At 28.5% G+C, this 17,910-nt stretch overlaps 1 protein-coding gene across 1 annotated transcript; it reads left to right on the forward strand.

Moving 5' to 3' along the window:
• Nucleotides 1–1,235: 1,235 nt before the first annotated feature.
• LOC116768572 (ATP-binding cassette sub-family G member 4) lies at nt 1,236–15,970 on the forward strand. The gene is made up of 11 exons (XM_061523889.1): nt 1,236–1,518; nt 11,802–11,972; nt 12,202–12,338; nt 12,607–12,752; nt 12,953–13,191; nt 13,281–13,531; nt 13,676–13,844; nt 13,996–14,096; nt 14,571–14,726; nt 15,016–15,221; nt 15,331–15,970. Exons 1-11 carry the CDS (start codon nt 1,332–1,334, stop codon nt 15,470–15,472), a joined length of 1,905 nt encoding a protein of 634 aa, XP_061379873.1. The 5' UTR covers nt 1,236–1,331; the 3' UTR covers nt 15,473–15,970.
• Nucleotides 15,971–17,910: the final 1,940 nt, after the last annotated feature.

Below are 17,910 nucleotides of genomic sequence, written 5' to 3' on the forward strand. Positions count from 1 at the left end.
TACGTTGAAAACAATATTGTAGGGAAATACAATAAATCACTCAAGTTAAAAATTATACTTTTTGAGTAGACATGAAAGATGACAGCATAGAATCTTAGTATTTTGTAAACGTGATCAAGTCCACGCGTTGCAGATTTCCACAAACGCTATCTTTGGATAAGACAATTAAAGACAAAGGCAAAGCGTTTTCAGGAAGTCGTTATTTACAGAACAAAAGGCAAACTTCATTGTGGAGTGGAATAGTATTAAAAATCTTTGTTAGTTAATTTATTTATACATACATAACTACTTCAGCTATTAAATGTTATACCTAAAAATACAATCTTAGCATATTTTTCATTGCTATTCTTACATATGGGTGTATTTTTAAATTACGTTTCTTTGTAAAAATAATATGTAGTAGAAACACTGTTCTGCTAAATTTAATTATTTAATGTTTGTTTGAAATTAGAATCACTATATTTTATTGGCAGGCACTCTTAGACTTGATTATTAAGATAAAAGCAGAACACATTTAAAATATAATTCATATCGTCTCATGTTATTATAATTTTTTTAACAGTAAAAAAATAAATCAAACCTATATTTTAAAAGGCTTTACTAACTTAATTTTACGTGTTTAAATAATTGAAAATCTTTTTGCATATTTGTGATAAGAGATACCTAAGGCTACTTCATAATACCTTAAATGACATTGTTATATAACTTTGTTTGTTTTATAACTTTAACTGACTTCTAAAGCTATCTTGAACCTTAAGCTTAGTATGCACTATTTTAAGTATAAATAAATATACGATTTCGTATTGGTTGTGACATATTGTTAAAAAATCTATGACTGTAAACATATTTATAACATTCGTGTTGGTTTTATATTTCATTTGTTTATACAAATTAAAATATATAAATATATTTATTATACATGTATATTATAATTCCTGTACTCGTTTTTTTTTTTCTATAGTATCGGAGATTTAAATGACAATGGCAGAAACTAATCGAAGAAATTAAAAACTCTTGTTTTTATTACACATTTGTTTTTTGTTAAATTTTTAATGAGGGTTGGCCAGTTTTTTATACAAAATATTTTTATCATATTCGTTAATGAGTTCATTTAAATATATATTTACGAAATTACCCATCATGTTATTGAAGAGTAAGTATTATTTCAAATGCGTCAGAAAGATGTAAACAAGAGCTAGCTGTCAGTTGAGACAAAAGGCTTCTGATAGCGATATGCTTCTGAATCGGCGCGGGCGCATTCAGAAACGACTAGTATCGGTCGAAGCACGTGTGTTGTTGAATAATATTAATGAACTTATAAAAATATCAAAATGATGCTCGCAGGAGCTGAGATTGTGGAAAGTGTGAGTTATAAAGCTGATACCGAGAATGCTGAGGTTATTGCCCCGGGTTCTTCTCAGGACAAAGCCCCGGGACTCGCAAAGCTTCCGACAAAGGATCCCGTGGACATGCAGTTTACAAATATTACATGTACTGTCAATCTCGGTATAAACAAAGGTATGTTTTCCAAACAATATCTGTTATTCATAAAGCATTTATCATTTCGCACGCATGAATGTACTGCTAGAGTAATTAAATTCTTTATTATGAACATTTGTTTTTGAAATTAGAGATACAATAATTTATATATAAAAATGTATTTCTAATTTTAATATAAACACGTTTACTTTAAGTGACGTATTTAAAATTCTTTAAAGATTTTAATTAGTCTTTAAATGTAGCCCACTGTCCGTAAGATCGATTGTGTGTTGTCGTCTTTGTTTACGTTACAATTTATAACGCACTTTGTTACATTTTATTGTGGACTAAGTGATAATACTTTCAGATTCTCCTTTGTTTAAAGAAAGATAAAGTGGTTTATATGTCCGGTTGTCGATATTTACAAAAAAAAATTGTCAACCCGCCCTTTAATAATAATTAGGCTATTGTAACATTGTTTCGTAACATAAAAGTAGACAGCATTAGACGCCGATGTTGAAATTGCATATGTTACATATTTTGAATGACGCCGACGATGTTTCGGATTAAGTTTTTCAACAGTTTTAAATTTTTACAAAGAATTTTAGATTTCATGACGTAATAAAGTGACGACAATTGGATAAAAAGTTTATTTATTATAAAATATTACTTGAAGAAAACTATAATTAATTCTATGCATTCTCATTGAAACAAATAAAGGAAATTTTATGAGATATTACCAATAGTACAATAAAATTTTTACTTTATACTTATCTTCAAATATTTATATTGGTATATAAACCAAACAAATTTAGTCTTTGAGTCAATTGTAATGTGTTACTGGGTAAAAATTAAAAAAAAAACTATTAGATAACTACGTTTTTAAACGCATGAAAGTAATAGCCGTGTAAGAGGAGTAAAGATTGATTGACTTATGTGTTGTAATAACAGATGTACTATTGTTTAAAATTAATGTTATTATTAAGATAATATCATTGTCTGGAAAATAACAAGAATTTAATGTTTTATTTATAAAACAACAGCTTCGTTGTGATTGTGATTTGTATAGGACAGATAATAAATATTAATAGTGAACTTGCATCTCGATTAGAATAATCACTTGTACCTAATAAAGACATTGTTACTTAATGATCGTGTTTTTGTGAGTATCGAGGCGTAAATATAGTAAAAAAATATATTAATTTAGCTTTATAATTATTGTTATTTATGACTAGGAAAGAATTAATTGGGACGTAAAAAAGAAGAAAGTAATTGTTTAGATAGTAACCAAGTGACATACCTCCGATATATCATTAATGTTGAATGATAAAAAGTCAAATTTAACAATTTATATGTACATTTTTGGAAACAGCTGATAATGTTGTAGTTTTTGTGAAAATAATAATAATAAAAACTGAAGGTCTTATAACGTACACTCTATACATAAATCCCGTTAACTGTAAAAAGTGTAATCGCATAATGCGAGGTGTGCAAGGTAAACATGTCATGGCAGAAGTTACAGTAACCGGTTTTTGCAAATTTAACGATCTTCGGTAATTTTTGTATAACCGGTAACAGTTTTCTTTGGACGTCCTCGTTTTATGAAAACAAAAAGCATTAACGTCAGGGGTTTTTATTATGGCGCAATCGAAGTCTTATTATGAAACGTCGTGAACGCCGCTAACGTTGATCGAACCGATTGTTTCTAAGCCGATTCATTATATTATTATTTATCAATTACGCGACGTTCGATATAATATAATAGTTTTATTGACGTCTCATCGACGTTATTTTGATTTCTTTTTTAATTATTACGGCTTATTAAAGCGACACCTTTAGTACTAACGAGTCTCATTACAATTAAAAGTGTTTGTGAACGTATTTTATTGCTTTGAACAAATTTGAGGATTTGTTTTTTTGAATAATATATAAAATGATTTTTATATAAGAATTCTGGAAATTATTATAAAATATACAATACATATATATATTTTAAAATTACATAAAATATTGGTATTTATGTTTTAAATAAAAACTTTATTTTATATGGAAATATATGTATATATTGACGACTTAAATCCTTTGAATAATAATTTATTTGAATTTGTTTTATAAAAATACTTTAAAGAGAAATATGAAAACTACTTTATTAATTTATTTATTTATTAGTAATATTTCACTCATATACCTATTATTGTCCATAAAACGAGTTTGAAGTCTGTGACGGAATTAAATGCTTTTTATTTTTATTCGTTATTTTGGTATTTAAAAAATATATGAATTAAACATAGCTTCATCAGATACTTCAGATAAACTGAATAAAATAATATATGGTTGTTTTAAAACTTTATTAAGTGTTACCAAGTCAAGTATTAACTAGTTATTGTAGAGCGTCCTTAATATATAGATAAATATATAATTGAAAATATAAAGATACATGTACTTAGTAAATGAAATAAATTAAACTTGAATATGACAAAAAATATCATTCTCAGTTATGCCAACAAAATAATAAAATCTAAAAATTTCGCGGGTATACATTTAAGTTAAACATTTTTTATCGTCATAAACTACACACTCCTGACGTTTCGGTTGCTTTTGCAGCAACCGCGATCACTTGCAGACGAGATGAAAAATTCATCCATCATCAAAACCATTCATCATAGTACATCCGAAAATATTTAAATGCCAAAAAAATGTCCATTAAAACGTAACGCTGTTCCTACATACATGAATTATACGTATTTAGAAATCGCAGCAAGGAAATTATTAATAATAACCACTAAGCGGTGTGTTGGGCCGTTTAGGAATAAAATTTTATATAAACTATTTTATATCAATTGAGTCAATGACCAATGATATTATTTTTTAATCACTGCCACATAGGTTTAGCTTAATCAAATTGTACTTACGTTATTAAAAATGTTGTAGGACATAGAATAATCTTTAAAATAAATATTAATAAATTCCTTTAAAGTTCTGTCGTGCATACGGTGTAAAGTTACTATAATTTTTTTGTTTTAAATTACCTGCGAATTAATGGACGATAGGTTAGAAATTTCTTTTATATTGTTGATATTTTATAACAAATATATACTATGTATTAACAATGTAATGTTAGGCAATTGTTACAAATGTTAAACTAATTGCAAAACGTGTATGTAACTATCGTTATTTGAAGAGTAAATCTCAAAATCATTCAGCTTAATTGTAAAGTGTATCACATCCCTTTTCCTTTTACGGAAGTCACCAATTGTGAGCTATTAATAAAAATGTGCTGTGCAAGCCGACGTGGACGACATATTTAACATTTTATATGAGAAGGACGAAAAAAATATTATTTAGAATAATAGATTTTGTTCTATGATAATCGAATATCAAAAAAAAGGTTCAAAGCACTTGAAAACAATTGTATTTTCTGCAATACTTATAAAGTAAGAATTATATGTAAATATATCTTTATCGCGTAATCCTATATCTCTGTAATAGATACGTTCATACGTAAGTAATTGACGCTTTGACCTAAATGTCCCTTGGAACCCGTCAGTTTAAATTATTATTACTCAGTCTCAATTCATAATATATAATATAATTGTCCCAGATAAAATACACACCACGAATGCTTAGATTTGAGACAATTTTTTGATAAGTTACAACATTCCTAGCGATTGTATCAAACACATCAATTACTTTATTGAAGGTTATTGGATAAGACATTGCATCAATCTTGAGATAATTTACGACAATTAACATTGAAAGGTTGTTTGTTAAAAATATTATAATAAAAATTACACTGTAATTAATGTGATAACTAACGAAAATTTGTGTATAAAAAGATAATTAATAGTGATCCTTGTCTAAACACTTACTTCTTAGTATCCAGACGTTATCTTTAGATATAGGATACATTTGTTACCCGAAACCGGGAAGTTTATTTTTCTTTTCTTTCTTTCTTTATATTAATGCCGTTGAATTATTTTTTTATAAATTTATATTAGCCACAAACTACTTTTTCATCAAACACTTCACGCTTTTATTCAATGAAAATGTAGGTATGATTTCCTTATCGTACAATCTTTTTTTAATTTTTCAAAAGATACTTTTCACTTTATAGTTTGTCATATATTAAAGCATGGGATTTAGTCTTTCATTTCAACTATATTTTTCTATGATGAATATCATTAACTTAACAAAATCTTATGGTAGTTCAAAACTTCTTTCTTACTAAGAGTACAACATCACATAAAACTTAATAATAATGTAATAAATTTATTTAAATATATGGAATAATGATAATTTCTTTTGTACATATACATATTATAAAAAGAGTGAATAATACGTAGTAAAATACCGCTCTATCTTGACATTGATTTCGAAAACATATCCGCTTTATTGGACTTTATACGGAAGATAATCTAGTTAACAGTTGTCATATTATATAAAAATATTCAGTTGATGCAATTATTAATAAATATGTTGAATAAATTATATGTATTTTCATTGCATTGAAGATATATTATTATGAGTATTATTTCTCGTTTAATTACAATTTTGTATCCGATTTTTATTTTTTATTAAATTTAACGTGATGAAAGCAAACTTTCAACCATATATATATTTAATGAAATGAGTTTTACTTTCATTAATTTATCTTAAAAATTGAACTTGTAAAAGTTTGAGCAAACACCCCGACACATGTAATTTTTTATTTTTAAAGTATACAAGGATCTTCGTGGGTTCGCTTCAAATTTGGTTAGGTAGAGAGAGGAGCTTGAACGGTGGAGGTGAGCGTTTAACGTGCGTTAGATAGGGGCCCTTAAACTTACACCTGGGTCGCAAGTCCCAGGAGTTTTGAAGCTCCTCTCAACGCAATGAGATGGACCCGGCACCCACACGATGAATCTATGGAATGCTGAGAATTTTTTATTGTAAAAAAAATCACTAAAAAGCTGAAAAACATAGAGATGTTCAATAAGAACAACATAGTATTTATTTATTGAATGTATAAAGATCTTTGAAATAACGCTGCAAATGAAGCATTTGAAAATACATTGCGATATAATAGGAACCCGGACATGACCTGTGATCGCTGATGTCTTGTTTTCATAAATAGACATATAATAATTTATATTGCATGTCAATAAATAGGTATATTAATTATATTTACTTATAAAAAATATAAAAAAAAATAAATCCCGTAACCTATTTCGTCTAACGTAGTATGTTTTTCAGTATTTTAGGTCATTATATGAGATGGAACAATAATAAAGATTCTAAGACAATTAAGACAATGCAAAACATACGCCAAGCGCACGCGCACGTGTTTCGGTATCGCGAATAATGAACTATTGATGTCATTGAACGCATGACGTCACCCCTGATAACAAAATATAGGACGTACCGAAATATATCAGTACGAAAACCCCTTAAAATAATTACAATGACATACTTACTTTATGTTTTCATTATAAAAAATATACAAGTTCTTTTTGTTCTGGTCGGGGAAATGAATTGTAATAAAATATTTATTCGCAACAATTATCTAGTGGCTTTGATAACACATTGGACATAGCGTACGTACATATAGCAAGATCTATGTTACAAGCAACGTGATGTTTACTGTCTGATTAAATGATATCGAGCCGTCGCTTGGTGTTCACAGAGAACAATAAAAATATAAATAAAATAATAGCCATCGTAACAAGGAAGAAGTTGCGTGTTTTTTGTTCCTCATATCGACATGAATTACAAGTGTTTTTTTTTTGTTTAAGACGTATTGTGATTCAAAAATACATAATAATTTTTAAATCAAGGACATATTTATAAAAATATATTAATAATTTTACTGTTTAAACAGAATCGGTATTGTTATTTTGTATACGAGTATAGAAATATTTTTTACTTTACATTAGACTAAATACATTCGTTGTAATAAATGTACAATTATCTTCATATAAGTATATTTTTGTTGTTATTGTAAAAAAATGTATAAATTATAGACTAGCGTAATGACATTTTTACATATAAATCTATTTAAACAAGTAGTTCTGCCACAGATACATTTATTTTTGAACAAAGTCCTTGGCTCTATGTTGCAATCTTGCCAATTGTTTAACCGAATATAAAACTGTGTATTAAATTTGACATTCTTTGTTTATTTTAAAAATTCCAACAATTAAGCTAGAATATTGACGAAGCTTAACGTCGTAGGTATTTAGAAAAAAGGCAAAAGTGGAGCAAAGTATATATTTTGTTTATTAATGCGTTCAAAGTATTTTAGTTTCTAAAATACGTTTAGAGACTACCCAACAGTGTTATAAAATAGAAGTAATCTAGTTTAATAGATAGTATATTTGTTTGTTTTGAGGTTCAAAATTATTTTTAAGGAAAAGTGTAAGATCGTTTAGTTGCGACAGGTATTTTTTTTGTTATAGACTTATGCGAATATAATCATTAAGGCATAATAAATCACGCCACACAAGTATTATAGTACATGCACTAGAAAACTGTTGTATATATATATATATATATATATATATCGCTTCAAATAAGCCTCCAATTAATACAATTAGAAAAGCTGTTTCATTCAGCCAACATAAATAAACGATATGAACAAAGACCATTCTTTAAATGCGAGAAACATTTTTCAAAAACTTATACACCTCAATGAATGAATATCGATTATATATTTATGCACTTCTGTGCTCTAAAAAAAATACATCAGCAGAATTTTGACCTTTTTGTCCATAAATGTGGTGATTCGAAACACGTAGACATGAATCATTAAACATTTTGATTTCTTAATCATATATTCCACAACACAAGATTGTTTTCTTAACCGCAATTCAATAATATTTCCATTCACTATTACAGCAACTGAGACCATAACAACATATTATAAAAACGGCTCTATAAATTAGTCATTTCATTTAAAACTTTTGTAAAAAAAAAAACACGTCAATGAGATGATTCGTTTACGGACTTCGTTTTTTTTACTTTTTTATTTCAAAGCTACCGTTCTGTTTTATTACTAAACAAGAATTATCTTTTCAATATTATGTTCATCCACTTATGTTAAGGATGTGAAATTGCATAGTCAATATTTGAATAGCGTTCTTATTAATATTTTGTAAATCGTACTGATATATAACTGTTTATGTAAAGATTAATTGAAATTTGAAAATTTCTTGATAAAAAATATACTTATTTCTTTCATATTATGTTTTAAACTTTACAACTACACCCTGTGGTTTTTCATAACACGATCTAACGACTAATCTAACGTATGAGAGTAAATAAAAATAATTTATAAAAATATATTTTTAATAATTAATGTACGATGTCCTTTCACGAGACAACTTACTTAATTGAGCAAACGAAAAGAAGATAAAAAGAAACTTAAGGAACACTTTTAAACAGCAATTAATTAATTTATGTTGACGTAAAATCTTCTTTTGTATGGAAATGAAAAATATTCTCTTTGTTACCAATAATTATATACTGATTTTATATTGTGAAGAATAGTCTACCTGACGAGGTATATCGAGCGCACAGTTCATTCAATAAAGTAATATTATAATATTTCAGCCTTTTTATGTGACGCAATCATGTGAAGTCGGAGGTCATCTGATGATAGCTTCTGTACTTCATAAAGTCAAAGTCTAAGTACAAAGTTCGATTTAATTATATGTGATAATCGTCATTAGTTGTTTATATTATATCAGTTTTCCTCTGCAACTTCGTTGAAAATATTTTTTAATAACCCCTTTGGAATAAACAATTTAAATTCTTATAAAAAAAAATTATATTGAAATAAATGCTACATGTATTTAAAGGGGTTATCTGTACATTTAATAAATAAAGTGAATAAGGATATACATCGAAATGATAGTTTTTTTATTTACATTTACAAAATTTCACGATAATTTTACAAAGCTTAACAACCAACTCGTTACACTAATCACGTTTAGAATAGTTACTTGTATATTTAATAATGAATCATGTAAATTGTATTTTTTGGATCAATTCTCCAGTTAAAACATATATTAAGGTGACAGTTTAATAAAGGATCATTAATTCAAACATCGTTTTTGCAAAATTTAAAAATACATTTAATGTCACAATTGAAAGTTATTGATTATTTAAAATGTATAAGTTATATTGATCGAAATAGAAACTAATAATGAGATCTAAGACATTCCCGAGTTTTATTCATTTAAATGAAACTAATATATTTTCGGATATACTACGCGGATTTTATTATTTTAAAACTACACAATCACGACGTTTCGGTTACTTTTCAGCAACCGTGATCACGGGCACACGAGACGAGAAAAACTAGTATTTTGAGTAAAATGTAAAAGCAAATCTTCAGCTTTTCTTATAATAACATATCTAGTTTAAAAATAAATTAAAATTAAATTCTTTATGGGTCAATTGAATATAAAAAATAACTTAAATTCTATTGTATAATTATGATAATTTGACATTATTTAAGTGACTGTCTAACGTACGTATGTATTTATATTTTATCTATTGTACAAGTTACAACAAATCCAAAGTCCAAATATGCGATAAAATAAAAATATATATTATATATATATGTTATGTATGTATATATGAATTAAATATATGAAATTAAATAAATACACAGATAGTAAGAAACAACACGCTATATTACGCAATATATATAGAATTTATATTATTCAATTGTAATTACCCTCTTTTCTACGATGTAGGTATTTTAACTATAAAATATGAAATTTTATTATCTGTATAATATGAATGACGTCAAGGAGGTTATCTGTTCGAGAAATCACGGAAAATTTAACATAAACAATTTATTGACAAGTCTAAAATGGGGAATCTACCTGTATGTGTTGAACTATATATACATAGCTTTAACTATTGTTATAATTCAAATTAAAGCTATTTATAAAAATAATGAAATTCGTCTTAGAGTTAGTTTGGCATCAGTTAGATCGTCAGGTTCTGTTTAGGTACAAGTCTAACCGTGCCTGCGACTTCATCCGCATGAAGTGAAATATTTAATTTCTTTTAATAAGTTTAATTAAAATTTATAAATTTCAAATCACTTTTATAATTAAATCAGTGATTTCGATAGAGAACTCGTTTTAATCAAAGGGAGTCGTATTTTAAAACTAGCTACCATGATAAATTTATACCTAAACTACATGTAATCTTATCCACTGGTGGAAATACGATATCCACTGTTTGATTCATCAGTGTACGGGGTACGATTACTTTTGACGGATACGTTAATAAATCAAGGTTCACAAATAAATTATTTTTGTTCTGTTTTCTATCTTACAATAAATCTTCTTAAAAAATCGTTTTAAAAACATTAAAGCTCACCAATACGATTGATATTGTTATCTCGAAACTGTATAAGCAAATTTTATCACAATACTAAGATTTTGTATTTATTTTGTATTTAAATTTATTTTATACTCTGACAGCGTATTTTTATCTAAGCACATTTATAGATACGAGTGTGTGTCAGTATGTCAAGTCATATTGTTACGTGAACCTAAAATTTTGTAAAGATTTATTTAAATTTTTATGACCTTCGAGATTAAATATACATTAGTTTTCGTATGTTTTGTTTTCTCTTCACGTGTTCCATTAAATGTTTAAATATAATTATCCTAATGTATATTTAATTACATTCATCATTAATTATTTATTCTTTTTGCTTGTAATTCCACAAATAATTAAGTTTGTTTTGATTTTGATGTAGTATTTATTTATAGTGTTTAATTTAATTCAAAATAAATGTTTACTTTAAGTAATGAAAGGGTTTTGACCGAGATCATCGGTATTGAATGCCTATGATCAAAAATAAACCAGACCAAAATAAATCTAGCATCACAATGTAACGAATTATGTTGTTAGAATATTAAGAAAATATATCTTATACTTACATACAAAATCCAAATGTGTAGGGATAATAAAATTAAGTTTAAAATATAATATTATATTTTTACACTTGACTATGGTAAATCAACTTCTCTATGGTCTTAACTTAATTACAGGACAAAATTAAGGATTATTGTTGATGTAAATGTATATGTTTCTGTGTGATAGATGCGTGATTCTGTTAAAGCTAAGGTCAAGGTCAAACTGGTAAAGTTCTTCATTTCTAATGAACATATTATATCCGACAACTGTATTTTAATTTAAGTTGTTCTTGTTTATTTATCCAACAGGTCTCAATTTCCTAAAATTTCTCTTTTATTTTAACAGTATATATTATGCAAAGGTTGTTAAAAAAATTGTAAAATCTTATTATTTCTTTTCAGGAAGCAAACAGATTCTTCATGGGGTGAACGGCAGATTTCGACCAAAACAGCTTATTGCGATCATGGGTCCATCTGGGGCTGGCAAGTCAACACTGTTAGATGTTATATCAGGATACAGAATCACTGGTGTGGGTGGAGCTATATTCATTAATGGAAGAGGAAGAATTATGAGTAAGATAATTAATAAACATATAAAAATACTATTAAGGTTTAATTATAATTTTTACTTTTGGACTTTGATAAAAAAAAACTGATATTCTAAATGTGACTCATATCTCAAAGACAGTATAAGTTTTAATTAAAAACTTTATTATCAGCAAACAGACAAATAAAATATTTAAAAAATATATATAAATATTAGTATTATTATTTTAATTAAGTAATCTCATTTACATTACAGAAAGATTCAAGAAAATGTCGTGTTACATTCAACAGGATGATCGAATTCAGGGACTGCTTACAGTAGGCGAAAACATGTCTATCGCCGCTGATCTTAAACTACCTACCAAATTAGACAAGTACGAGAAGGGTGAAGTGGTAAGTGTTTGATATATATTAAAATTATCATACTCATACCGGGAAGTAATTTTGTTAGTTCATTTTAAGTCATATTAAATATTTGAAAGATATAATATTGTTGCCTCAACGCCTCGAGCAGCTATATACTAATACATTCCCTCACTGGTTTAATATTTTATTTGTTTGTTAATTGTAATAACAATTAATTAAGTCCCAGGAATCATTTTTTTGAAATAGAGGATAAATAAGGGAAGAGACCTTAAAGTATTCTATTTTTGACTTCCAGATAGAAGATATCTTAACAAATCTCGGTCTTTATGAACATATGAATACTCGAGGAGCTCAGTTGTCGGGAGGCCAACGCAAGAGATTATCTATCGCTTTGGAGCTTATCAATAACCCTCTAGTTATGTTTTTAGACGAACCTACAACGTAAGGCCTTTTATGTTATGTAAACACAAACAAGAACTTAACATAATATAATACTATACACAGCTTATGTGCTTCATTTTACACAACGTAAAATAGCCGGTTTATTTGTTCAATGTAACATACTAAAAAGTATATTTATGGACTTAAGAGTTTCATTGAGTGTAAATCAAAATAAAAACCTATCGTTATTTTATTTTCAGGGGTCTGGATAGTTCGTCATGCACCCAAGTAGTCCAACTCTGCCGCAGCCTTGCCCACCAAGGCCGTACCATTGTTTGTACAATTCATCAACCCTCCGCCTCTCTTTTCGCGTTTTTTGACCAGGTTTATGTTCTAGCAGCTGGAAAATGCCTCTATCAAGGCACCACAAGAAATATGGTCCCATATCTCGAAGAAGCTGGAATTCCATGTCCCATATATCATAATCCGGCTGATTACAGTTAGTGTTGCTATTTCATATTGTTTAGTTTAGTTAAGTTGAAAACATCTATATGAAATGTAATTTAAAAAGTGTAAAAAATTTTTTAGTTATTGAATTAGCGTGTGGCGAATACGGTGAAGATAAAATTGATGTTTTGACCAATAAAGCTGAAAATGGAAAGGCACTACAATGGTTTGATAACTGGGAGTCCATAGCAACCATGGAAGCCCTCAGGAAACAATATCCTTTAAGTGTGATGAAAGAACAAGATTCTGGAAGTAGTATAGAAGAAACTTCACAATCTAATCAGAGATCGGTACTCATTAAAAGAGGGTTTCTGAAGGCGAAACGTGATCCTGTAAGTCAAAGTTTCTAATTATTTAATAAGAGTGCTTTCATTCTACCCTTTAAATTGTTTTGCAATAATCTAGTAAGATTATTTATTATTACATTAATTAATCAGCTTTTCGTACCAATATCAATTTTTGTTTTTAAATTACAGACTATGACACATCTTAGAATAATGGTTAATATAGTGGTTGGAATTATGCTGGGGGCGTTATTTATTAATGCTGGAAATGAAGGCTCTCGAGTTTTTGAAAACTATAATCTTCTATTTGCTATTCTTATGCACCATATGATGTCACCTATGATGTTAACTATCCTTACTTGTAAGTATTTTGATTTGATTTTAGTTTCTTTTTATAATATTTCTACGAGCTTTTTCTATTTCTTTCCTATATTTTTTATGAAGACTATTATTGTTTTTTATGTATTTCAAAGTTTTTGCGTGATGACATCACATTTTTTTTTTCATTTCAGTTCCTTCGGAAATGTCAATTTTGTTGAAAGAACATTTTAACCGTTGGTACTCTTTAGGATCTTACTACATATCTATCAACGTCGTCGACTTGCCTATTTCGGTATGTGATTGCCTCTAATACTCAACATAAAAAATGTATAACTATTACGAGTATTTTACCTCCAAAATAAACATATTAGACAACAATTTTGCCACAAAAGTGAACAATGTCCAAGGTTTCACTACGGTATTGTTGTATTTTTTTTTTCTAAATTGCTATTATATCTTATAAATATTTATATTCCTCGGTTATGTCAAAAGTAATATTCTGTAGGAAAATAAATTTGAATTGTATGACTCTCCAAAATTAATGTTATTCTTAGTTTATAAGAGCAAAAATATTTGTATTTATTATAACAAATTTCTTTAAAATGTAATCTTTTGTGAACAAATCTAAATACTTAATTATTTTGTGGAAGTAATAAAAAAAATAAATGTATCTAACTTGAATGTCCAAAACATTTTCAGTCAAATTCTGAATTTTAGCGTAAGTTAAGGTTTATTAAACTGATTATTTTTCCTTTTTTTATTACAGATTATATCATGTGCCATATTTAGTGTAATAGTTTACATGATGTCAGCCCAGCCGCTTGAGCCGGGTCGATTCGCAATGTTCTTTGCCATTTCCATCTATACTGTGCTTGTTGCACAGAGCTTTGGGCTCATGGTCGGAGCTATTTTCAATGTTGTTGTTAGTATTTTATCAAATACCAATAAATTTTTTTTTTTTTTTTGAGTTTTCATAAAGCACATATGTATTTAAGTTAGAAAATTTTATCAGTAGCTAGGCTATGGCTACGTTTCCCATGCTATTTGTTGTAAAACAATTTTATTAACATTGTCTGGCCGTACGAGTTTAAGTACATTTTATAATTAATTGAGAATCAAATATAACAACATATATATTAGTATATGATACGTAGTTCCATATCGATATTTGTTGGGCTATTTATAATTTTTTCTGGTGTATTTTATTTCAGAATGGCACTTTCCTGGGGCCAACTTTATCAGTTCCAATGATGATGTTTGCCGGATTTGGAGTAACGTTACGAGACCTTCCACCTTATTTATATTGGGGATCATATGTGTCCTATCTCAGGTATGGGCTGGAGGGATATATTGGTGCTATCTACGGGCTTGACAGACCTACTTTGGAATGCAACGAAGCTAAATATTGCCATTACAGGTAAAAATCTGTATATATTAACAATTTCAAATTATATAATATATTTCAGATTTGAGATTATATGTATATACCTACAATTAAAAGATTTAACAATAATTCTCTTTTTCAGATACACACGCACGTTTCTTAAAGATATTGCCATGTCTCCTAACAATTTCTGGTGGGATATCTTAGCACTGACAGTTACTCTATTTGTTCTTAGAACAGCTGCTTTCTTGCTCCTCAAATGGAAATTGAGTGCTGTTCGATAAAGCAACTGACTAGATATAAGTAGGTTTAAAGACAAACAAAAGGCATTTACATTAATCGATGTAGCTCAGTCGGGTGTAATTGTAATATTGGTGTCTAAAATGTTATTGATATAGCAAATAAGTGGAGTGCTTTGTAAATTGTAGAAAATGTTATTTTTGTTATGTACATGAAATATGTTTTGAATGAGTTTTGGTAAGCGTGACTGTGATAAGGGCATGCTTTTCATTTATACAAAGTGGTAAGTTAATTTATTTATCTTATAGCTTTAGGTACATTATAACAAAATTTTAAGGCTATATCTATCATTTACACAAATAGATGTCACGTATTTCTAGGCCATCATGTTGTTTCTTTTATGGTATATCTGTTAACCGTGGTTCTGTGATAAATTAATTATCCTTAATGAATTTTTTTCGAACAATTTAACAAAATTTTATTTTTTTTCCATATTCAATCAATGTATGGCTATATTATCATTAAAACATTTAAATATTAAACTTTTTATTCTTTCTCATAACCAAAAAACTTACTCTTACTAACTGATCTTCACAAATGAATGTTTACGTAAAATTAAAAGTCATCGAAAATTTTAACATTTTTTGACAGCTTTGTTACGATTTGATTATTATAAATATGTAATGTAAGGAAGATAAATTATGTAGGAATGTGTGATTTTTGTGTAAACTTTTAAATAAACAAAGTTAAATTGTTTGGATACAAGACAATCATCTCGCTCGGCTAAAAGCCGTCTTCAATCAAGTGCTGCAGTCACAGGCATATTTAAAAGACAGGAAGGTCGCATTGCGCTGGAGAGCGCTCGGTTTCAAAGCAGAGTATTCTCATTCGGAGGATAATGCGACGGATACTGCAGTAATGGGCTTAGAATTTTAGCGGATACCAGGGTCACCCTTATAACCTACATAAGGTCGTCAAGAAGGCTGTAAATCTCAAGGGCATGCACGTGCTTTTCACTATCTTCTATATGGACGTTTTGAGGTCTTCATGATTTCCGTCCTCTTTAAAAGAATAAAAAGAAGCCTCCTCCCGGAAAAGTCTCTCTATATTCCATTAGAGAGTAGTAGAAGGGAAGCAGCTATCAAAGCAGTGATTGCGAGGGTCAGAGAGTCAGCTCCGTTCCTTGACTCACTCAGTAGGGGTAAATCCTACCGGTTATAGGTCCATTGGACGTAGAGCCACAAGTCCTGTCATTGTCTAAGACTTATGTTGTGAAGGCCTCCTCGTTTGTCGAAACGCAAGAAAAGTCCGAAACGCCGAAATACAATAGTGTACTCGTGAAGTCTCGCTATTGTGATGAAGGTAAACATTGGTTATGTTAGGGGGATAATCGCGGGCATGTGGAGCTATTTTGAGTCACATAGTTAAAAAAGGAAGGTGATATTAATAATTCTTCAATTTTAAACTGGATCCTGGATAATTTATACTTCCAACTTAGTCACTTAGTACTCGAGAAGGATAAAAAACTGCTGCAGTTACTGAGATAATTTACAAAAGAGTTTTACTTTGCACAGAAAAATAAGCTATTTACGGATACTGCTGACTTTGTTAAAAGCTTGTTAAGCTTGTTTTAATTATCAGGTAATTATATCAGGGAACTGGTAAAGCAACAACATAAAATCCTTGTAAGAGTACAAATGGAATTTTAAGAATAGTATCAAGTAACTTACTAAATTCGATAATTTCAACTTAAATTTTATAACTCAGGTGTCTGCCACTCATAATTGAAATGTAGTAAGTGCTCAACTGAGAGAGTTATAGTTACCGCGCATTCATTTGACTTAATAATCCAACCATTATTAAAATCACCGATGTCAAAACGCTATACTTCATATTGAAATAATTACTAAATATAAGTCTTTTGTAGTTTTTTCTTTTGTGATTGGTGGTCTTAAAATTTTCGAAACCTGTTCAATTATGATCGTCTTAGAGTTCAAATTTATCAAATTATAGTCGAAAATGACAAAACAGATGTAATAACATTAGTAATAACTAAGACTACAAAAAATCAGGGTTGGGTTTGGACATTTGAGTTTTGACAATACAATACATTAACAGTCTGTTAGCCATTTGACAGACCGCTAGAGCAGGAATTAATATTACGCCTTGTTAAGATATTTAAACAGACATTAGTGCGTGCGTGACAACAGTCCATCAATCGCCTTAACAAGACGTCGTTTATTTAACATTGATTGGTGTAACTGGTTCTAAATATTCAAAGACTTTACTGACATGTGTGATGTCAAATTAAAAATATTCAACTTGTCAGAGATTGCCTGACTAATTTCCAGGTATACATATGAATATTACACAGCTCCCGATTGAGACGAAACTTGTTAGCAATTAAATTAAATTAAATAACGCAAAACAATGTGGAATATAACTAAATAACAAACAAATATCTGGGAAACGAGAAATTCAT

The sequence above is a fragment of the Danaus plexippus genome, chromosome 4 (genome assembly GCF_018135715.1).
Source record: "Danaus plexippus chromosome 4, MEX_DaPlex, whole genome shotgun sequence".
Taxonomy (NCBI): Eukaryota; Metazoa; Arthropoda; class Insecta; order Lepidoptera; family Nymphalidae; genus Danaus; species Danaus plexippus.